The following is a 24,833-nucleotide window of genomic DNA, read 5'->3' on the forward strand; positions in this document are numbered from 1 at the left end:
GCACTGTGCCTCAGGACGTAACCATTACGTCCTGGGCACAGAAGGGGTTAAACATCCACAATCCCGCGAGGGAGCACCCCATAATGCTCTGCGGGCTGCAGTTGACCAAAGTTTTCTACTGTTTGTGGTGACTCCAGGATGGCCAGGGCCACCGTCAATGAAAGAGCATGGGGGGCTGCAGGAGTGCAGCAGTTCCCCCTCTCCTTACCCGTTAGGAACGTTTTTAAAAAGTGCCGACGCTAAGTTGAAAAGGTCAATGAAAATATGACCACCCTAGGATTTTCTTTCATTTTTAAGCACTTCCAAGGCTGGAGCTATTGCTCTACGGTTAGGAGCGCAGTGTCCTCTATAGGCTGGTTCTATGACTGCATTTGTGATGTTTGTATCATGTTTCGTTTAACAGTGTTGTTCACAATGCTTTATTTGAAGGCGTGTTGTTGACAGTAATGATTATTCCTGGAAGACTGCAATGCTTTATTAATTATAATGTGTGCACATGGTTGGAATGCTTTGTTGCTTATAATGAATACAGATGGAGATGGTTACTGTAGTCACTGATGGAATGACATAACATGCGATTCTGCTCCTTAGGTTTGTAACACTGATATCATTTGAAGTGACACTCCCCTGTGTGGTTATGGGCTATATTTTACATGGTGTGGAGTACTGCGATTTTTGAGGTCATGACCCTTTGGGGATCAAATTTAATGTTGCCAAAGGTATATTTATAAGTTACTGCATAGTATTAAGTAATGTGTGGGTAATAAGGGCTATGAAATAAACCCAGGGTAAGATGAGGTGGATGGATGGAACGCCTGATGACCTAAGATGGGTAAATCAAGTGATATTTGTACAGTGCGGTTACTCTTTGCCTTGGTATTTCTGAAGTTTGATGAAACTTGGACAAGTCTTCCATGTAGCGGTCTATATTTTGAATTTCTGGGCTTTCGTAACATGCGACATGCCTTCCTAGATGATAGCCACCAGCGTGTGGACAATCAAGGGGGAAACTACTGAATACTCCAGCTGAAGGGTGGCATCTACCAGTCAGAGCCTTTCCCGTGTCTAGGGATGATCCATGCGTAAGCCTTGAAGCAGGTGAATAAATGAGTTCAGTACATGGCCTGGAATAATTGTTATAAAACTCCTCTAAGCATCTAACTTGCTGCTATTTATTAACGTTCTCTGGATCCTATGTCTGTGGTATGGTATTCTTTTACAGTGAACGGAAATAGCTTGTTTGTTGTCAGCTAAATAAATGTACATTTGATTTTCAGGAAAGCCCCCTGTAGTGAGGTTGGCACTGCCACCTGGAGCATTGTGGCTCTTCAGCATTCTGAAAGAATTGCATTTCATTTTTTAATAGCCGCATGGCAGGGAATGACCCAGACCTAGGAAGCCAGTCTTACATGGGTGTATCTGTAACTGCACCACAGTCCTGCTTGGCTGCCCCACTGAGTGCCTCGAAGCCGAGACCCGAGTGCTTTCTGAAATGTGTGAGCTTGCAACTCTTACAAGACTCAAGAAACCAAACCCATGACATAATTTCAACGAAGAGTGAGGAAGATTCCTAGAGTCCAAAGTTATCTTTGGGTGCTTGGCAGTCACCCAGTGCTTGGCACATGCCCGCGTCCTGTCCCAGCTAAATGCGAAAGGTGATGTCATGAATGTCATTCATTGCTTTGAGAACAATCTAGGCCAGAGGTCTGGGCGGTGGCAGGCCCTGGCCAAGAGGAACATTTATCATGCACCTAGGGAACGGGACATATATGTATTTTTTAGAGAAATCGCAGGGCCAGTGAGCCAGTGTGAAGTGGCCATCAGTAGTGCCTTACCTGGAAGTATGAGGCAGGCGCGGAGGGGTACAAATAACCTTCAAAACCCCTCCTTCCACTTCGCAGAAATGACTGCACTTTTAGAGAGCCCAGGCTGCCACTAGCATGTTGGCAATCATGTATTTGATTGCATTCCCAAAGGAATTAATGCAGGATTTGAATTGGCAAATACGTTCAGAGCTGCACATTTTTAAAGCAGTGGGGCATTACAAACTGTGAAGTCCACTGACATATACCCAGGAAGCTGTCAACATATCACTCAACGTTACAATTTTTTACAGTCCACAGGGGGCATTCAGCCATTCTACCAAACAGTGTGGCCTATGCACACGATTACACATATTTTGAGTATGGAATTCCCTACTGCTGAGTGAGAGCTTCTACATTAATTAACCATGTCATTATATCCATACACAAGTAGACCAATACATCAGTAACATGTAAGGTGAGGAGTGTATGCTTATGGTTTTAACTTCCCTATAATAACACATCTGTCACAATGTGTAAATATGATGATAGCAATTGTATCTATAAGCAGGGCCACTGGAATTATGTGATTCTGTGGCCACGGCCAATTTTCACATAAATATGGGTTTGCCGTACTTGTCACCTAATCCATTATCTGCTGCATAATCTGCTGACTTTAACCAAAACAAACGTTTCTAGCTCAAACAGATCAAAAGTTACAAAAATGTGGAGACTCGGGTTCCTGCACACTGGAACACTTTTCACAAAGGTTGACTAGTCATCGTGTAGTTGCTTATTGCTATGCTTCGATGTTAAATTGGTACTAATTAAGGTGAACTCTTTTCTCGGACACTTTTACCAGGCGTAACATGTCAAATAATGAAATAAAACTATCACAAAATGTGCCACATTATGCCTTTTCTTGCCACGTAATTTAGTCAACCCTGCCACATAATTTGGTCCTCCTCTGCTGCATAATTTCAATGGCCCTGTCTATAAGTACTTCACTACTGAAGTGCTAGAGGACCAATATAAATTAAAAATACAATTTAAAAAAAACTAACTTACAGCATAAATGGAAAGCCTGAGTTTGTAAATATTTATCCATTCTTGTACATGAGACTGTATCCAGTACAATGTCATATCTCATACCTCTAAGTATTTCTACCTGTGGTTATGTATCTACATATTTGTATATTTTCCTCCCACTGCAGAGAAATAAAATAACTAATCTCCCTAAACCTCACCAAATCACCACTCTATGAGTCATCCTATTCCACTTTCAAAATATCCCCTGCCTCCACCCTCTGACTCATCCCAAACCTCTTTTACTACTATGAACCCTGAAATAATCCTTCCCAAACTCTCCTCTCCTCTATCCATCATTTATGCTGTTCATCCAGCTAACAAACTCACATGTCAATTTGTATTTCCCCCTACTAATCCACCACAAATACACGTTTGGGTTCCAAAGTAGCGTGCTGCTCACCGAAAGGAGTTTCAATGCCTCGTCAGGGGGAGTAATCGCTATATAAGTACAATCACAATCACATAAATGTACTTTTCCTTATTCTAAAGAAAAAGCACAGACTGGACAGTCATTTGTTGAGTGTTCGTGTACCAGCGAATGCCGATTACTAGCCCTCACCACCTCCCTCGAGTAGGCCTTGGACTGCTCTGCTACCCTGAGAAAGTCAAGCGCTATAATGGGGTGCTTGGTTTCCAGTGAAGGGGTGAATGTGGACCCATAACTTGTACAGGCCACACACTAATGGCCCATTTCCTTACACCCGAAACCCCACCAACAAAGACTGAGAGTGACATACATGGGAAAGACTGCATACAATCGTCCCACACCACAAAATGCAGCCTTCCACAGGACGGAGGAGACTGTGTGAGACACGCTCATGCAACCACAGAGTAACACACATACCCAGGGTCACAGAAGTACATCCAGCAGGTGCTCCCACCTATTAACACAGACACTTGCATGCATAAGCAGTTGACCACAACCACATACACCTTAGGGGACGGACGCGAGCCTCCTTCTTAAAGCTGCGGCTCCCCTTGTGTTATGGAGGCTATCTGAGTGGTCCCAGGATTGCCAAGGGCCCTTACCGCCTTGGTCAAGGTGCAGCTCCCCTTGTGTTATGGGGCTCTCTGGGAGGTCCCACGAGTGCAAGGGTCCTTGCCGCCTTGGTCAAGGTGCGGCTCCCCTTGTGTTATGGGGCTCACTGGGAGGTCCCACGAGTGCAAGGGTCCTTACCGCCTTGGTCAAGGTGCGGCTCCCCTTGTGTTAAGGAGGCTCTCTAGAAGGTCCCACGAGTGCAAGGGTCCTTACCGCCTTGGTCAAGGTGCGGCTCCCCTTGTGTTATGGGGCTCACTGGGAGGTCCCACGAGTGCAAGGGTCCTTACCTTCTTGATCCAGGTGTGATGACCATTTGTGCACCCTTTCTGCTCCAGGAATTCATTGAAGTCTGTGGTCTTGATGCAGCAGCAGCTCCAGTATTTCATGCTGTGTGAGACACAAAAACAGGGGTGACGATGGATAGAAACAGGCATGAAAGGCAGGAGATGTGGGGGGGCCACGAGAAGGGCAGCGAATAGGTCAAGATGCGAGATGGGGAAAGATAGGTAGGCTAAAAATGTAGGCATTTGTGAGGGACAGTTGCAGTGTGTGAGGCTGAGTGTGTGTGTGTGATGATGATGACGATGATGTGTGCTGGGGTTCAAGTAGAAGAGAGTAGGTACAACATCTTGTTGAATGCAGGCATGCGTGATGGACAGTGTGTGAGTGTGTGTGTGTGTATGTGTGTGTGTATGTGTATGGGGGTGTGGGTGCACGTGTGTGATGTGTGCTGGGGTTCAAGTAGCAGAGAGGTGGTGCAACAGCTGGTTGGATGTAGGCATGCGTGAGGGACAGGTGCAGTGTGTGCGTGGGGGGGGCACGCGCACACAGGTGTGTGATGATGATGATGATGATGATGTCTGCTGTGGGTTCAAGGACCAGAGAAGTGGTGCAACAGCTGGCTGGATGTAGGCATCAGTGGTCCCTGACCATGTGCAGTGACATTCATGGCTGGCCAGGTGTAAACAATGGATAGCTGCTGTTTGGTCATGAGTAGAAAGACAGGCCTAGGGGCAAGGAGGGAAGCCAGGGCTGGTAGTACTATGTGTGATGGGGGTACCAGAGTTCCTGGGGCATAAGGAAAAGTGAGATCTGTGACCGAATAGTTTAGGGACGGATTCAGAACAGGAGTGGGATCTAGGGTTGGGCAGGAGTTGTGAGCAGGGTGGTAGCGCCCGGGGCAGGGACAAGAGGTGGGACGCTGTGGTCACTATGTAGGAAGACAAAGAGGGAAGGATGGGTCTGGGCCTCTCACTGGTGTTAACAGGCCAGTCTTTACACAGGGGTGTAGAAATCCTCTTGCTATCCCTGCAGCCTCTTCTCTCCCAGCCCTACCAGCACCTGCAGCGGGGCGCTTTCTCGCGGACGACTGCTGTCTCTGTGTGGAGGTGAAGCTGCCACACTGGTCCCACAGCCTTATGAGATGCAAACATCTGAGGGCAGAACCTGGATTTGAGGTCTACCAAGGTGATCCAGACTTCCACAGTGCATGGCTTCCTGGTATGTGGTCCCTGTAGGGGGTATGCCTGTCCCTTTCAGCCACCCTCATGGAGACTGCAAGCCCCAGAGAAGCAAGGACACCACTATGAAAGTCTGGCATCAAACCATCAGCTGCATGCTCGGAGTGGCTCCCCAGTGCAATAAGAAACATTATTTATATAATTAGTCAATGTATATATCCCAAGTCTCTGTACTCTTACTGAGGAATGGCAGATGTGACGTCTTGTGTTATGATGTGCCCAGGTGAAACAGGTACACTGGGCAACTTATTTAGGTTGTGGGCATTGCTGGAATTGGCAACACTTTACTCGGTAAACCCATAAATTGAGGTTCAAGGTGGCAGCAGAAAGGGTGTGTAGTCACAAGGGGAAGTCAAGAAAATCAGTCTCAAAGTCAAGCTATACATTCCTTTTCTAAAAACTCAGTCACGAAGGTATTGGCACCAAGGAGAAACTTGACAGTAAATCTGTTCTGGCTTAATTGGTTGCAAAGGCTCCTTGTTAAAGTATCTTACGGGGTTAAAGCACCCACTGCAGAGAGCTTTGTGTGCCCAGTAAATCTGAGGGAATAACATTAATGGTAAGATAACTCTGGAGTTTAGAGCACTTGCTGGAGTGATCTGTGTTTTGTTTCAGGGGAGGTTTCTCCATTAGGGATCTGGGGCTGTGCCTCTATGAAAGCTCTACATGTTTCTGCAAAAAATATTAGATAGATAGCTTTTTTCAGAGATATGATCATATCTCCAAACAAATTGATGTACCTTCGTCTGGGCTGCTTCTGCCATGCTGCCTGGTCCCTTCCTCTGAAAAATTAGCCGGGTGCTAGGTAATAAATCAACTTTCTGCAGTGTGACGCACGACGAAGGGCGTACTTCGCTAAAGCCCTTCTGTGCCAGGGTCGTCTATGGTGGTATCCACCGTAGGCCAGTGAGGCTGCTAGCATCAGTTTGGGGCACCGCTGGCTGCAGCCCTGCCTAAGGCCAGGCGCCCATCATTCACAGTGTAGATTCCGCCCTTTCCCATGGGCCACAGGGTGGGACTCTATGTGAGACACAGTACCTTGTCTCCAGTGATGGTCAGTGGTGTGATGCTAAACTTGGATCATGTACATTGTGCAAACACCCCTAGTCACGCTGACCTGCTCCACTGAACCCCCCCCCCCAGGCTGCGTGCAGGTCGCTTTACCCTTTAGAAGTGGAGATGCTGGTTTTGTTCCCCAGAGAAGTTGGGCAAGGTTCTTGCCCCCTTGCAAAACTGATCCAACTATCCGAGTCAAGCGCAAAGGGAGAAACATGTGCTTGTAGAGTCCAGACTCGTGCAATAGCACAAAGATGCTAAAAGCATTGCAGGAGTGCACATGCCCAGAGGAAGGCACGGACACTTGATGCTTATTAAAGTCCTTTTTATTAGGGTCGAGCCTGCGTTGCATGTAGACGCTTTAGGTATTAGAAAAGGGCTCGGAGCCCTGTCGACGTCACGTCAGTGTTTTTCATTGGTTCATGGGCTTGCCTAATAAAATCTGTTTGCTTTCATTAGTGGAAGGCATGCATACGTCATGCCTTTTCCGGTGGCTAGCCCTCCTCGAGCGCAGCGACCAAGTACAGAAAACATGCGAGGCTCGCTGTTTCCTGTCCGGCTCGTGGGCTTCTTATTCTCTATTTTACTAGCGTGATTTCACTTGGCAGAAGTCGAGTGCTTTACACAGTTAATTGCACTTTTTCGGGTTAGGTAAATAAATGCACTTTTGCCGATAGGTGAAAAGTCAGCTTAGGAGGTTACAGCGCTATCAGCTCTAACATGAGCAAACGCGAGACCCGTTGCATTGCAAATGCTTGTTTAGATTGATCAGCGCAGTGGAGCTGGAATGCTTGAACCCCGCTCTGTACCTGTCACACGCTGCAGCACGCGCAATGTTTGTGGATGCGTCATTCTGGGGTCAGGCTGGGGGGGTCAGGCTAACGGGGGTGGTCATGCTCGGGGGGGGGCACAGAGGTGGAAGCAGCAGGGGCAGTCACTCTGCGTCACTTACCCTTCATGGAAGACGGGCACCCCGGGGTGGTGGACACAGGTTTCCACATCACTCTCGGCACCTTGATAGGACTGACAAAGAGACACTCTTAGCAATCAGCAAGTACCTCCCTCCACACCCTGTCTCCAGCGCCTGTGGTTCCAGGGATACCTCGCTGCTTTTTGTGACTGTCTCTCAGCTCCCTCTGTTGTGTCTCTGCTTCCTTTGCTGTCTCTCAGCTTCCTGTGGCTGTCTCTCAGCTTCCTGTGGCTGTCTCTCAGCTTCCTGTGGCTGTCTCTCTGCTTGCTGTGTTGCCTCAGAATTCCTGTGACTGTCTCGCAGTTTCCATCACTGTCTCTTCTCATTTCAAGTGACAGCCTCTAAGCTTTCTTTGCTATGCCTCCATTAGTGTGACTGTCTCTCAGCTTCTATCGGTGTGTCACCATTCCTACGTCTGTCTACCAGCTTCCTTTGCTGTCTCCCCACTTCCTGTGACTGTTTCTCAGTTTCCACTGGTGTCTCCCCATCTCCTCTCTCTCTCAGCTGCCATTACTGTGTCACCCTTTCTGCGACTCTCTTAACTTCCTGTGACTGTCTCTCAGCTGCCATTACTGTGTCACCCCTGTGACTCTCTCAGCTTCCTTTGCTCTCTCTCCACTTCCAGTGACTGTCTACTGCCAGTGGTGGTGGGTGCACACAAACAATTGGTTCCTCACCCACATGCCACAGGGGCTGCCTGTGTGTGTACCTCTGCATTATACCTGGATGTTGCTGTGTGCCTTCCAGGAGTGTGTGCCTGCACCTATCTGCACATTGCTACATGCCTGGTTGTGTCACTGTAGGCCTGTTATGGGCCGGTAACTCACCTCACGGCACCCGGAGTTCTTACACGTGGTACCAACCACAACAGAGGTGGGGGAGTCCGCTGCAAGAAAAGAAAGCAGCCATTACCTATCGACGTCTCTGCAGTGCTTAGTTTGTAAAACCGTAAGTGCCAGGGTCCTTCTCAGGAGACAAGTGAGGCATGCACGACCCACTCTCTGCCAGCGCTGACAGTGGCCAACACAACTACTAGCCACCACACTACAAGTGTGCCAATTCAGACTACTCCAGGTCACGCAAAGCTATAACAAACATTTGCAATGCAATAGGTCTCACATTTGATTGATTTAGAGCTATTGGCATTGTAAATTCATAACTGGACTTTTCTTGCCACATAAATTGGTCAACCCTGCCTCATAATTTTGTCTTTCCTTGCCACATAATTCCAGTGGCACTGCATATAATTAAAGCACTTCCAATTACCTTTTTCCTCTGCAGCAAATAAGGGAAATATTGCCATTTAGCATCATTATTCATATCTGCCATGCTAATTCCAATAGAATACCCCCCTAACACCAGAGCTGCTGTCTGGCTAATACAATGCCCCTCAAAAAGACACAAGACAGCCACAGAGGAGAAATAAACTAGAAGGGTCACCCAAACATATCAAGAGTGTTCCCACACTCATAGTGTAATAAGGGTGTTAAATTGGCCTGAATCATGGTCATAATTGTAATAAGGAGAGATATGAAAACAGATACAATTATCATATAAACCTTTATCAGAAATAAATGTTTGGTATTAGACTGTAATGCTCAAAACAGCCCCTAGACAGCACCAAAACCAAAATATCATTTGTAAGAAACATGATCATGTAACTATATTGTTAGCCTCTAGAGGGGATAACCCCTTGAAAGAAAAAACAGGAGACAGTAATGCAGTGTACCATATGCTTCCCCCAGAGGGTGTTTTAGAGCTAGCAGCCCTCCTGCAATGATATCACACACAAGGCCTTTAAAACAAAACTTCTCCCAGCTGTAAAACAACAGTTCTAGCCAAAAGAAAGCTTACAAGACACTGAAAGATGAGAAGGGTTATTATTCTGGAGTCCCCTCTAACCTAGTGTGGGGACCCAGAGATGATGTAGACGGAAAGAGTGTTTTGAAGGTAGTCCCATTGTGAGCAAAAGTGTTTTGTAAAAGTAATGCCTTACAAAGCTTTATGGGACGAGATTTTGTGCCACAAATATTACAGTATGTCAACTACAATGCTCAGAGCAGCCCCTAGAGGACACCACAATAAAAATAGCATTTGGAAGAAACATGGTCACGTGGCCCCTACAGTCAGCCCTTGCAGGGGGTAACCACATGAACAAAATGGGAGAAGATAATACAGTGTAATTATATACACTCAGCCCCTAGAGAGCATAGTGTATTATACCTTTGCAAGGGTAACAGACCTATTGCAATGATATTACAAACAAGGCCCATACTGTAAAACAAAGGTCCAACCACAAGAGAGATTAAAAAGATAATGAATGACTGGTGGGAGGGGTTGTTATTTTGGAGTCCCCACTAACAGTGTGGTGACACAGAGATGATGTAGACAGAAAGAGCACTGTGTAGTCAATGTTTTGAAGGTGGCCCCATTGTCCTAGGACCACCACATAGGGCAAGTTTCCGTGGCACAAATATGATATGACTGTAACGCTTAGAACAGCCCCTAGAGAACACCACAATGAAAACAGCATTTGTGAGAAACATGGTCTTGTAACTACATAGTTAGCCCCTAGAGGGCATAACCACCCAAAAGAAAATGGCAATAAATAATGCAGTGTAACCATTTATTTAGCCTCTAGAAAACATAGTGCATTATACATTTCAGTTCGTTCAGGAGTAGCAGGCCTATAACAATGACATTACAAGCAAGTCCCTTGAAACACAAGCTATTCACAGCTGTACAACAAAAGGTCCAACCAAGAGAGCACTTAAAACTGAATGGTGGGAGGGGTTAACATTGTGCGGTCCCCACTAACCTAGTGTGGGGACCCAGAGATGACCTAGACAGAAAGAGTGTAATGTGCTGAACGTTTAAGTGGCGGTCCCATTCTCCTAGGACCACCACAGGCTGCGTTATGAGCAAACATGTTTTGTAAACGTAATGCCCTGCAAAGCATTATGGGTCGAGTTTTTCCAAGTGCAGTGAATACTGTAGTATTGGCTCGCCCGCTGTGCTGGGAGAGCTGCTTTCACTTTGAGGATGTCTGTTTTATGTGAAGCTTTTACCAATTTCAAGTGTTTTAAGGGGAGAGCCACAAGAAATGACTCTGATTAAGTAACTGTGAAATATGTGACCAGCACTCCAATACCGCCAATCGAGTTCATGCTGTTGTGCCTGTTCACTCTGTGAGTGCCATGGCCGCCATGAAAGACATGCCCAGGAACATGTTGGGCATGAGATGGGTGAGGTTAGAGCCCACAATACTTACAACAGGTCAAAGCACTTGCACGCTCAACTTAAAAATGGCACAGACAATAAGTATTATTAATTTTGAAAGAATATTGAATTATTAAACATTGCTGTTGTGCTCACCTCAAAATTGAATAGACAGCGCCACCATATGGTGGACTGTCATTAGTGCCGGTGTTGGGAATTAAGTGCCAGTGCCGAACACCAAAAGCCATCGGGTCAAATTAAGCACTGCGTCTCTGCGCTGCAGGGTTTACTGTGTGATAATATATTATGGTGCACCCTGATATTGTATCACAGTCTCCACTCTGTGACACCATTGCATACCCTGGCACTGTGGCAACACTGTATACCCTGACAATGTGGTACCCTATCTTCACACGTGTACATGTGTCACTAGAACACTCTGTCACGGGATCAGCCCCTACAAGATGGCAGCATGGCACAGTATCCACCCTCCAGCACTAATCTATGCCATGCTATGGGGTTAGGCTACCCACCCTCTAGTCTATGCCATGGTGTGGGGTCAGCCACTACAGTGTGGCAGCATGGCATGATACCTATCCTCTGACACTAGACACCCAGCATATTCACCTCAAGGCACTCATCTAAACCCCTAGAAGACAGAGCTGAACCCCCAGGCCCTCAGCCAAAGGCACCGATTATGTACCTAACAGTATAGCAGTGAAGGAACCGTCCGCTGTACCTTCAGAGATTCAACCACACCCCCAATGAAGGCTCTGTCTTGCTCAACAAAACTAAACACACAATATCCAGTTACCAGCCACTCGAGGAGCATGAGGACATCAACACCCATAACCATGACGATGCCAGGATCACCCGTTACTCCACCACTGAGCCTGGAGGTGCGGATAGATGCTGTTCTCAGGCTCGAACTCTTGATACTGTGAAATTTCAGGATCCATCTTAACAGGCCAAGGCAAAACAACCCACAATCAAGGCAGTTGTTATTACTTACTGCTGAGCTATCCACATTAGAAAAAGACTTTGCCCAGGGACTGGTTCTTGCTTGTATCCACAGATGTTCAGCAAGAGGATAAGTGAGAACTTTCAATAGACTGACGTCTCCAGGCAGGATCCACCACTCAAAGCGCCTCAAACAAAGTGCGTGCAAAACCATGCCTCATGGGCCACCTAAACTGCTGGTTCTCCACTAGAAGCCTCCTCGGTCAACCATCCGCACAAGACGCAATCCACTAAACAACTCACCTCTCTTCATTCAAGAGCAACACAAACTAAAGGACCGGAACATGTCTGAAACTCTAGCCATCCTATCGAAGCCCAAGCGACAGGAGCCGCCAGGGGCCCTTAAAACCTCTGAATCCTTTCTCACTTCAGATCCTCAAACACAACATGCTCCATAGGTACTGAACGGTGCCTCCCAGTCAGAGAAGTGGTGTGACCCGTGTCTGCCACAGCAGAGGCTCCCTGTTGTCTGAGTGGCGGAGGCTGGTGTTTACGGTGCTGTGGCATGCAGTGTCCCTCTGTAATAAAACTAGGCCTGGGTGGAATCTGCAGAGTTCTGCTACACAGAACTCTGTAAAGTGCTGAAAAAAAGTCTGCCGCGCTATGCAGAGTTCCACTGCAGTGGAGTTTGGGTAAGTCATGCTGTTCGCACTGATTTTCAGCGCCAGGGGTTTCTCCCACGATATAAAATCAGCTCGAGCAGCATCATGCGGAGCGCCAGACGGCGCTAACTTCTTTCTGCTGCTCTAGTAGATTTTCTAATTGAGCGGCAGCTTCCTCAACACGAGAGGCAGCTTTGCCAACGAGAATGGCAGAGACCTGCTGCGACCGCCCACCTTCAGAAATCTTGCTCTCGCTCGCCAACTTAATGTTGCCGAGCCGTGTGAGAGAAAAAACTCTGCTCTGAGTCAATTCGTAGAGTTTTTCGGAACTCCGCATGGAGGGAGGAGTGGGGAAAACTCTGCAAACTCCGCTGGCTGAGCGGAATTCTTTGCCCAACCCTAAATAAAACACAGGCATCCATAAACCTCTGTGCTTTCACAGGGATTTACAGGGAGCAGTGTCTGCTCCCAAACAAACACAGACTCTGTCACCGAGCACTCATTTTCTTCACTGGGCTACACATATAAGTCTGTCAGGCAAGCCTATAAACAAGAGCACGAGAGAATCAGTTTCTGTGGATCATACCCCTCCAACATCCTGAGAATCTTTTTAAAGCACATTAATGAATTGTCTCTGTACTTCTGAGGCTTGCTCAGTGGCCTCAGGGGATAGCCTGGAGCCCATCTCTGAGCCTAGTGAGGGCAGCACATGACGTGTTTCATAACAAGCAACAGAAATTCACTGCAAAACACTGCTCAATGGACACGATGACACTCTCCGATGATAAAACACTCACCCATATTACAAAATAAAGTAAAATGCCACAAAAAAACTGAATTTGATTGGGCGTTTTGTTTACAGTTCAAATTGTAAAAAAAGATTTGTCAGGAAAGGAAACTTAACTTCCTTTGACCTGCTGAAGCATTCACATATGACATCTTGCGTGAACTCATTCATGATATCACAGATGACATCACATGTGGCACTGACCATCCCTTAATACAAGCCATTATCCAGGAGGAAGCTTGTGCTCCAGCAATCACCCAGAAGCATGGTGTAGGAAAGTTTTTGGCATGGATACCCCCACTTTTTGCCTGCTGTCAGTATGTTTTGACTGTGTTCACTGGGATCCTGCTAACCAGGACTCCAGTGGCTGTGCCCTCTCCCTCTAAATTTGGTTGTCTGGACTTTACACACCCCACAATTGGCATACTGATGCCCCCATTTAAGTCCTTAGTATATGATACTTAGGTTCCCGGGCGCTGGGGTACTAGGGGTTCCCCATGGGCTGCAGCTTGTATTGTGCCACCCATGGGAGCCTATGCAAAATGTGTCTGCAGGCCTGCCATTGCAGCCTGGGTGAAAAGGTGCATGCACCCTTTCACTACAGTTCACTTCACCAGGTCACAGTAAGTCACCCCTATGGTAGGCCCTCCTAGCCCAAAGGGCAGGGTGCAGGTACCTGTGTGTGAGGGCACCCCTGCATGACCAGAGGTGCCCCTACGAACTCCAGCTCCATTGCACTGGACCTCGTAAGTGCAGGGAAGCCATTTTACCCATGTACTGGACACATTATCTAACTGGACACTTCCGGTGTCCAGTTAGATAATGGTAACTCCGAACCTGGGCATGTTTGGTATCAAACATGTCAGAATCGTACCCCAATGCTGCTGCCGGTATTGTTTGTATGATTCCATGCACTATAGGGGCTCCTTAGAGGACCCCCCAGCATTGCTCCTACCAGTCTTCCAGGGTTTTCCAGGCAGCCTGCGCTGCTGCCACCCAGCAGATGTGTTTCTGCTCTTCTGCTGCTTGACCAGCTCAGGCAGAGGAAGGCAGAACAAATGATTTCCTGCAGGAGAGGAAGGCAACACCCTCTCCTCAGGGGAATAGGTGTGACATGGCATGGGAGGGGTGGCCTCCCCAAGCCACCGGTATTCTTTGAAGGGCACATTTGGTGCCCTCCTTGCATAAACCGGTTGCACGAGTCCAGGGACCCCTGGTCCCTGCTCTGGCGCGACTCTTGACAAAGGAAAGGGGAGTGACCCCTCCCCTGTCCATCACCACCCCAGGGGTGGTGCCCAGAGCTCTTGAATCCAAGATGTGCAGAGGTCTCCAGGACCCCCCTTTAGGGTCTCCCTCTTGGGTGAGTCCTCAGCTTCGACGTGAAAGATTCCAGCAGGACTCCTCTGCATCATTTACTTCCTCTTCTGGCCACTAGAACCACAACTGGACTCTTCAGAAACCAATAATCTACAACTTAAGCAACAACACCGCTCTGCAACATTGTTTCAACGGCTCCTTCCAGCAACTGCAACATTTCCTCGGCTGTGCATCTTCTGAGGATGACAAGTCTTCAGTCTGCACAAAAAGTAAGAAGGAATCTCCCTTGAAGTGAAGGAGTCACTCCCCTGCATCTACAGGCACCAATTGCATCGACGACAGACTGCGTGCATCTGCTCTCCTCCAGAACTGCGTGGATCCTGCATCACAGGTGGTGGTCTGAGTAGTCACCTTGGTCCTCTTTACCAGCTGTCCAACTTGGGAGACGGTAAGCCCTCACCTCTCCTTGTAGGACAGTACCCCTGTGCACTGCGACTCTTGCAGCTACCAAGGGTTGTTTGATCCTCCTCCAAGGGATCTTCAGGCTCGTGTAGCCCGGGCGTCCAGCACTTCTCCCTCCTGCTCCAACGATGTTGGGCACTGTTCCAGATGTGCTGAATGGGCCCACTGCGACTCCTGTGCCTGCTACCAGTGGGTTGCCTGTGGGGGCTGCTTGCCCTTCTTGTGACTCTCCCAGCTGCTGAGGGTCACCTTGGACTCCCCTCTTTGGGTCACGTCCCCTGGACCTTGTTGGTTCTCTTCAGCCTTGCAAATCTTCTTCTCCATCTTCTGCATTTGCCAAGGCTTGTTGGTGGTTTTCCAGCACCACTGAACAACTGCATCACGACCGCCGACGTGGGACATCACTTGCATCACTTCTGGAACTCCTCCTCTGCTCCTGTCCTTTACTGCTGACCTTCTTCATCCACTGTTGACCTGGTCCTCCATCCACAGAAGGGTGGGTAGTGGCTCCTGCCACAACCGAACACTTCATCTTGAACTGGACTTGGTCCCCTTCTTTTGCAGGTCCTCTTCTGTTAGGATCCACCTTTGGGTTCTTCCAGTCTTGGTTGGGTCTTGCACAATCGTTTCCAAAGTCCTCCTGTTGGTTTTTGGGAAAACCAGGTACTTACCTCTCTTCTCCTGGTAACGGGGGGGCACCTTGGTACTTACATTTTGGGGTTCCTAGTTCCTCCAGCTCCCTTCTACTGATTCCACATCCTTGGGTGGGGAACTGCCTCTCACATTCCACTTTCTTAGTATGTGGTTTGGTCCCCCCTAGGGCCCTCACTATTTGCTAGTGCTTTTACCAATGCCTATTGCTTTCTATGCTATTTACTGTTTGCTAATGTGTATATAATAGTGTGTTTACTTACCTCCAGTGGGGGAGTTGTCTATTCAGTATTCTAATATTTGTGTTACTATGATAAAGTACCTTTATTTTTGTAACACTGTGTGGTTCTTTCATGTGTGTAAGTGATGTGTGACTAGTGGTATTGCATAAGCTTAGCATGTCTTCTAGATAAGCCTTGGCTGCTCATCCACAGCTACCTCTAGAGAGCCTGGCTTACTAGACACTGCCTAGACCTCACTAATAGGGGATACCTGGACCTGGTATAGGGTGATAACACCACAGGTGTCCACCACACACAGGCCAGCTTCCTGCACATGGGTAGATGTGAGTCAAGGACCTGTTATGCTTTCTCTTCGTGTGCTGAAAGGTGCCCCAGGTGACACCCCATTTCACTTCTCTACACCCTCGCCCCCTCAACGCCCCATTCTTTATGGTCCTTAACACAAGTAGGTGCTCAGATAGGTTCTTGACTATAATGTGGGCAGACACATCTGCTCAGGTCAGGTGGGAGGATGCACAGGTCATTCCAACCTGGACAGGAGCAACTAGTCCCTGGTTCTTCTAGAGTTGAAAGATTTCACACTGTACCTGTGATGTGGACACACTGAAACCACATCATAGACCACTGACGCTAATTTGATATTAACCGAAGAACTAATACAACCCGGGTAAAGGAGTTAAAGTGGATAGTTAGCAGTTTCAGCAACACTTTCTCTGGCTTTCCTGATACAATCAAAGATGATGAACATCATGCTCACACTGTGGACCCACTGTTGTTGTAATAGGGCAGGTATGATTGTCAGATGCTCTTATGGCATGTCCCATTATGTTAGTTCTTACATCTGATGGAGCAACAAGAGTTTGTGTAGACTATCGCCAGAGGAACAAGATCACTGAGGGCTTCAATGAGTGACTCAGCGCTCTGGTTGTTCCCAGTTTGGTTTATGTTATAGAAATACTGCCCCATATGTAAATGCATTGAAGTACTGTTTTTAAATGTATAATTATATATTTATAAAATTCCCCATAGTTCACTTGATTCACCAGATTGATACAGAGAACGGTTCTAACTCACATTAAAAAATCGGATATAAACCAGTAGTAAAAACCTGGAGGACTTTATAATCTGTGACTATAACTCTCGGTAGGCCCTTACCTGCCACAGGTATGTGACTCTCATGGCTCTATTTTACCTTCCCACTAACTCCCAACACTGTCCTCCTTATACAGAGGTGCACCACTCCACTGCTCATGACTCAGCTTTCTAGACAAGATCTTCCCTACCCCTGCACTGACTTCTCTGGAAGGGTTCTCATTCGCCAGCACTGATCTCACATTGTAGATAGCTTGCTTGCCCAGCACGTCAGCTCTTACCAGTCTTCACTGTCTCCTTCTCAGAACCCAGGTTTAGTTTCTGCAGACTCTGCTCCAGGGACTTGGACACTTTCATCGACAGGTTCTGCTTCGGTTCATCGGATCTGAAATCAAAATCGATAGTATTCAGTAGAGGTGAGTGCTGGTGCTGAGTGCTGCACTCCACCAGGCTTACCATCCTCAGGAGCGTCCAGAGCTCGGCTGATGGAAGGATTTTAGACTCTCTGGGGACCTGCCAAAACTGCATCCTTGTGCCCCTGAGATCCACCGGTCCTGAAGTTTACATACAGTCAAACTTCAAAATAACACTTTACTTTAATGACTTTGGGGGTTATTCTAACTTTGGAGGAGGTGTTAATCCGTCCCAAAAGTGACGTAAAAGTGACGGATTTACCACCAGCCGTATTACGAGTCCATTATATCCTATGGAACTCGTAATACGGCTGGTGGTATATCCGTCACTTTACCGTCAATTTTGGGACGGATTAACACTCCTCCAAAGTTAGAATAACCCCCTTTGTTTCTTCTAACAATGCATGAACCAAATGTATCTATTAATGGGGGGTATAAAATAAAAATCCGAGCAGAAGGATTAGTGGCAAATGCTCCATTGTCTATGCTGCATTTACTAAGCTCTATTTAGTAGTACATTGTACCAGGACCTCTGGGAAAAACAGGATCACATTTACAGACATGAGTGGAGATTTGGGAATTTTCCCCCAAATGCTGAGAATCAACAGTAAGTGGTCAATCTGATAAGATTTGTTGGTGAAAATTAGTAATAACATATGCTGGCTGCACCTGCCCAGCATCAAACATGGTTTGCCCATTGGTTTACATGGCAGTAATGGGAACTGCCAGGCTCCACATGCCCAGGAGGAACTGAAGACACAACGTAAACATGGCACATGGCAACAAAGGTAGGAGCTTTCACATGCTTATCATTGTCAAGTTTGCACACACACGTCTACATAAAGTCACACGCAAACACTCACTCACTCTCCACCCCTTTGTCTGACCCACCAACCTCTATTGCCTTATATTCACGTTTGGGAGACAGCTCTTGGACACCCATTTCTGTGCACAGACTTACGACTGGTGATGACCTCTCCAATGACTGCCACACACTCCTCATCCTGTGATGAATTTAACTATTAGAAGGCTGCAAGCTGGAAACATGAGCTGGAAGGAGGGGATGATGTAGCGTCAAGACGGAGCACATGCACACCCTTCAGAAAGAGACAGATGACATTGCTGACATAGCTGACAGAGGAAGGAAATGACTTTTAGGATGTTCTGGCACGTTCCCTGGGTGATATTGGATGGATACACCCACGTCTCCCCATAATTGCAAAATGAGCACTGAGTGATGAGCCATCATGGGTACCAGTGACACTGGGGCGGGCATCTCTGAAGATGCTGGTTGAAAAAAAATGAGGCCAAGGCACAGCTCAGATTTTCATTTCTGGTGGCTTTAACCCACTGCTCTTAAGGGAACATTTTAGGGCAGGAGGCTGTACAAAACATAAGGGAGAAATTGGACTCTGAAAGACTAGTCGCCATGATAGATTCTGATTAAATCTTCTGATCAAGTGGGCGCTTATCCAGGAGGTGGGCATCTCCACTGGCTGGAGTGCCCTGGGGCGTTGTAACACCAGGCTTGAGGCTCACCGACAGGTGTTACAGTTTCTGCAGGGGGAGGTGTGAAGCACCCCCACCCAGTACAGGCTTTGTTTCTGACCAAGCGTACACAAAGGCACTCACCCCAAGTGGTCAGAAACTCATCTGGAAGTGGCAGGCTGGCACAGACCGTTCAGTCACACACTAATAGTAGGGCTAACATACAGGGGGCATCTCTAAAATGCGCTATGTGGCCATTTGTCAATAAATCCCACACTGGCATCAGTGTGGATTTATTGTGCTGAGAAGTTTGATACCAAACTTAGGCATGTAAGGCCTTCTAGAGGGGTGACTTACCTATGCCTCAGGCAGTGTGAGGTTGGCATGGCACTCTGAGGGGAGTGCCATATCGACTTTGCCTTTTTCTCCCCACCAGCACACACAAGATGTGAGGCAGTGTGCATGTGCTGAGTGAGGGGTCCCCAGGGTGGTATAATACATGCTGCAGCCCTTAGAGACCCTCCCTGGCCGCAGTGCCCTTGGTACCAGGGGTACCAATTACAAGGGACTTATCTGTGTGCCAGGGCTGTGCCAATTGTGGAAACAAAGGTACCATTTAGGGAAAGAACACTGGTGCTGGGGCCTGGTTAGCAGGGTCCCAGCACACATTTTTCCATCATAACTAGCATCAACGACAGGCAAAATGTCAGAGGGTAACCATGCCATCAGAGGCATTGTCCTACAGAGAGGCTTCTGGAAATTGACTGTGAGGCCCAGTGTTTGGAAGAAATGAAGGCACTTGGCAGTATCCCTCGATGCCTTTTGGAAAGATAGAGCCTTTATCAACCAGTCGCCGAGGTAAGGGAAAACATGAATGCCTTGTTGTCGCAGGTGGGCTGCTACTGGAGCAAGACATTTTGTAACTATCCAGGGAGCGGATCGAAGACCAAAGGGAAGGACTTTGAACTGGTAGTGAGTCAGGCTACTGAAAACCTGAGGAATTTGCGATGGATGGGAATGTGGAATAGGCATCCTGGAGATCGAGGCTTGTAAGAAAATCTCTGTGATTGAGAAGCTGGAGGATTTCCTGGTGGGAAACCATACGGAAAGGTTGTTGCTTCAGATACATGTTGAGTTTTCTGAGGTCGAGAACGGATGCCAGACCTTCTGATTTCTTCCTTACAAGGCAAAACATGGGAGTAAGATCCCTTTTCTTTTTGGGAATGCAGGACCTGGTTAATGGCTCCTTTTGACAACACGGCCAAATCCTCCTTGAGAAAAAGGTGAAGGCGAGCTGGGAGGAATTTTGTCAGTGGAGTCTGAGGTGGAAATTGAGTGAACTCCAGAGTATGGCCATACTTGATGGGATCCAGTATCTATTTGTCTGTAGTTATTTTGCTCCACTGACGTAAGTAATGGGAGATTCTGGCACCCACTGAAAGGTGAGAAGGGGTTATAGCTGGTACTTCGGAGCTGTCACTGCTTCCTAGCTGTATCTCTGGCGGAAGCGGCCTGTCTCCGCCTTGGTTGTGTAGAATAGGTTACAGATGGTGATGCTCGATAGGGTTGATGTTGGTAGGCCACTCGAAAGGGCTGCTGATAAGATTGTTACTGGTATCTTTGGTATCCTCCACAATATGAGTAAGATCTGCAGCCGCGTGGCCCTCGAAAATGTGTCTTACAAAATTGGAGAGTTCCGAGAGATCGAGCTGTTTCTGTGTCCACCTTAATGGTCTGTAGAGCGTCATCAACGTGCTTCCTAAATAAAGAATCGCCGTCAAAGGGCATATCCAGGATTTTTGTTTTCAATTCTGGGCGGAACGATGTGGCTTAGGAGTACAGCCGTTCCTGCCAATTGCCGGAAGCCTATGGATGCAATATCCATTGCACAATCGATAATTTCAGATGCCGCTCTTTTGCCTTCTTGTAAACCTGAGTAGCTTCGGTCTACTTATCCTGTGGCAGGAAATCCAGGCATGTGGCGATGTCCGACCACATGTGGAGATCATAACGCCCCAGGATAGCCTGTGAGTTAGTGTCATGGACAGTCGTACCTGACATGACTATGAATCTTTTGCCGATGTCGAGCCACCTGTCCTCCTTGTCAGGCAGAGAAGTTATTGGGGTGGAAGGATTTTTAGACCTGCGCTGTGCGGCCTTAGAAATGACTGAATCAGGCCTTGGATCTCCAATCAAACAAGCGGGCGAGTCCTCTGGCACTTTATATTTTTTGTCTATTCTAGGAAGAACGGCAGTGACGGTCGCTGGTGTCTTCATGATCTTAACTCCTTCCTCCCATATATAATCTACAATTGGTATTGCTCTCACTGTCTTACTAGACTGATCCTTGAAAAACATAGAGAAAACAGTGCGTTTGCTTGGTAGTGATGGGCAGTTGCAATCACTTTGCCGCTCTCTCCATTAACGTGGAACCCACCATTATCTCCCGGTGGAGAATCCACTGGTTGTGGTGCGAGGGGAAGGTGGAGGAATAAGATAATCATCCCATTTACTGGTGATGGTGCGATTGTCTGCTATCTCGCCTTCTTCCCTGTCACCATCATCGTCAACATCATCATTGTCAGATGAGGAAGCATCTTCTGGAGGCATGGCAATATAGGACTGCAGAGTCATTCTTGGAGTAGGTGGAGGAGGTGGGTGTTCTTGCGATCTAGGCGCTGGCGCAGCTGATTGCTGCACTTCAGCAGGTGTTGGAAAATGCTTGTAGTAGTCTGCAAGCATACTCTGTAGGCCTTGCACTAAAGCAGCTGGAACCTGGACCGTGCCTGGTGGAGGAGGAGGAGGAGTATATTGTTGATATTTCCTTTTATAATAATGGCTTTGGTATACAGGCTCATAATACTCTTATTGTTCTTCTTCTTCTTCATTCTGATATTTAGCGTGTAATTCAGCGGGACAGTGTGCTTTACCAAACATCCCCTGATCATCCTCAGAGTTCTGAATATCTAATAAATGACTGGGTATAAGAGAAGAGACTCCAGCAGGTAACGTGGGTTGAGGATGGGAACTTTGAGGTGAGAAAACAGTTCACGAAGTCGGCGTCGGTATTAACGACAGTGAGGGCAACAGTAATGTGGATATTCTCTTTTTAAGTTTTGCCGACGAACAGGATTTTTCCATTGTCGGTGTCATCGACAAGGTGAAGAGAAATGAGGGCAGTAAGGGTGAGAGGCGCCGCACCTCTAGGCAGTAAACAAATAGTTTAAACAGAGTAAATAAGTACGAGTAAAGTCCGGTGCAAAACGGCCCGGTGCCTTACTGCCCGGTAGGCACCAAAGCGGGTACTGGGAGTACCCTAGAACAAAATGGGACAAAATGGCCACAGCACACAGAGAGTAATGTCCAACAGTAAAGCAAGAAAAGATATTCCTGGTGTAGTTCTGTAGGTTGGGAGAAGTATGAAGTTGAAACGAGTCTCAAATCCTGTTTGCAGATGGTGTCTTTATTTGTAGGTGTTTAGAAAACATTGAGTCATCGTGGAGATACAGCCAACACGTGTTTCGTCACACAGGTGACTTCATCAAGGCTGTAATACAGTAATGACAGCAAACATTGAATACATATGTGTGTATTGGAATCTGGTGTGAAAACCAGAAACCGGAAATCATAGGTGCGAGTTTGTGTAAGTGAGCAATTAGTCAAAATGGCTATAAAGGTGAGTGGTGGTGGGATCCAAAATAAGAAACATGAAAATACTAGGTAAATCACTGTGGTCATGTGGAAAATGTCTAAAAACACAAAGGGGGTCATTCTGACCCTGGCGGTAAATACCGCCAGGGCCGGGGTCGGCTGTAGCACCGCCAACAGGCTGGCGGTGCTCCGCCGGGCATTCTGACCGCGGCGGTACAGCCGCGGCCAGAAGCGGAAAGCCGGCGGTGTACCGCCGACTTTCCACTGCCCATGGGAATCCGCCATGGCGGCGCAGCTTGCTGCGCTGCCATGGGGATTCTGACACCCCATACCGCCATCCTGTTCCTGGCGGGTCGCCCGCCAGGAACAGGATGGCGGTATGGGGTGTCGTGGGGCCCCTGGGGGCCCCTGCAGTACCCACGCCAATGGCATGGGCACTGCAGGGGCCCCCGTAAGAGGGCCCCACAAAGAATTTCAGTGTCTGCTTTGCAGACACTGAAATTCGCGACGGGTGCAACTGCACCCGTCGCACCTTCCCACTCCGCCGGCTCCATTCGGAGCCGGCTTCCTCGTGGGAAGGGTGTTTCCCACTGGGCTGGCGGGCGGACTTTTGGCGGTCGCCCGCCAGCCCAGTAGGAAACCCAGAATGACCGCCGGTCTTCTGGCGGTTCCCGCTTGGCGGGCGGCTCCCGCCGCCCGCCAAGCTTAGAATCAGGCCCAAAGTGTTGGAAAGTTTAAATTATAAGTACTATATAGCGATATTAGCTCGCAATTGGTATACAATTGGGAGAGTATTGCAGGACAAAGAGAAAGCAGGGAGAGAAAGTGAGTAAAAACAACAAAGGGGAGATACGGTTAAGTGAAAGGTGGAAAAAAGAAGAAGTAACGAGGGCGGTGGGTCCCGGAGGGCATATTGAAGGAGTAAACTTCATACCTGGGGCAGCTGGCCTAAGTAAGTAAGTGGTGGTGTTTAGTAGCGAGGTTGCTCTGTGATCAGTTGAGTGGGCTGGAAAGAAAGTAAGTAAGATAAACCAAAGAAAGAAGGAGTAATGGAATAGATGGAGGGGATAGGTAATAGTGTATAACAGGACAATTGGAAAAAAGGCGTAGAAAAATAAAGAGAAGGTAGTCCGGAGGAGAAAATGGTGAGAAAAGTTGGATTGGAGAGAAAGGAAAAGATATAAAAATAGATATAAAATAAAATTGGTCAGTGAGAACATACCTGAGTAAAGTGTTAAAGAACTGTAATTAGTATGACTGCGCCAGGCAGCTACAGGTACGTAGGTAAAAGGCTTGAGTGATAATGCAGATTGAGGAGGCCCTGATAAGCCTGTAATCGTGACCTAAAATAGTACCAGGAAAGAAAATATAGAGTATGAAGAAAGGGCAGAATGGCTGGCACCGGAAGACTTGAAAAGGAAATTAATGTAAAAAAAGAAGGTAAAGATAAAAACGAAATGCTATCGTAAATGTGATTCGTATGAGGAGTAAAGACATTGGGAAACCGGCGTGAATACATTGTAAGTCGCAAATGCTCGAGCGGTTGGTAACTGGTGATTATGTTAAGGGAAAAAGCGCCAGAAGTTAAGTCACAACCAGTTTAAAGAAACAGAGTCGGGGCGCACGGTGATATAATGTTGGGCACATGGCCCCAAATTAGATAAACCCTGATTAGAAGAGTAAAAATAGCCTGAGTCGTGGTGGGCGACTGTTGAGGACTAAACCAAAATGAATCGTGGTTAGAAAACTGACCGCAGGAGCGTGGGCATAGACTCAGTAAGTGGGAGAAGCAGGAGTTAAAAAATAGTAATTACGGTGAGAAAACCGCTATGAAAAAAGTTACAAAGGCGAGTCTCAATCTAAGAAAGTAATAGGCATAATACGTTAACTGGTAGCGGTGAAAACAACGTTAAGAGATACGTTGTAATGGCGAGTTGGACACTTACCAGGAAGAAGCGTAGCGGTGAGCTATCAGGTAGTCACGAGAACGTGTAACGGTCTGCGAGGGGAATTGCTTTCTAATTAAGTAGAAGGTGGAAGTGCAGCAGAAATGGAAGAGGGACTTGGCTAAAATGGCTAAAACGGCGACCATCTTGGGTGTGAATGGGCTATAATGGTTAAAACGGCGGCCATCTTGTGTGTGACTCGGAGATAGCGTAAAATGATGATAATGGGAAAAGCAAAGGCAGTAAAGTAGTAAGTGAGGACGCGACAATGACTATGTTGATGCTAGGCACCGGGTGAGTGCCTAGATCAACGGTGAGAAAGATAAAGTCAAGACTTGAGAGCGTGACAATGTAATGGTGTCCAAAGATATTGAAAGAGTGTAATAGTACATCGCTGGGCAGGGACACCAGAAGACGATAGATGAAACGTATATGAGCCATTCACATGTGTTGCAGTGAAAGGATAC

The 24,833-nt window shown here is 47.4% G+C and overlaps 1 protein-coding gene across 2 annotated transcripts in view; it reads right to left on the reverse strand.

Moving 5' to 3' along the window:
• ITGB1BP2 (integrin subunit beta 1 binding protein 2) overlaps positions 1-24,833 on the reverse strand; it is a 140,185-nt gene that overhangs the window by 29,921 nt on the left and 85,431 nt on the right. For both annotated transcript variants that reach the window (XM_069209176.1, XM_069209175.1), the window contains exons 5-8: positions 17,150-17,253; positions 8,304-8,362; positions 7,459-7,529; positions 4,218-4,317 (exon numbers count right to left, since the gene is read on the reverse strand). In XM_069209176.1, coding sequence (XP_069065277.1) covers positions 4,218-4,317; positions 7,459-7,529; positions 8,304-8,362; positions 17,150-17,253 — 334 coding nt within the window. The remainder of the gene's footprint in view (positions 1-4,217; positions 4,318-7,458; positions 7,530-8,303; positions 8,363-17,149; positions 17,254-24,833) is intronic.

The sequence above is a fragment of the Pleurodeles waltl genome, chromosome 2_1 (assembly GCF_031143425.1).
Source record: "Pleurodeles waltl isolate 20211129_DDA chromosome 2_1, aPleWal1.hap1.20221129, whole genome shotgun sequence".
Classification (NCBI taxonomy): domain Eukaryota; kingdom Metazoa; phylum Chordata; class Amphibia; order Caudata; family Salamandridae; genus Pleurodeles; species Pleurodeles waltl.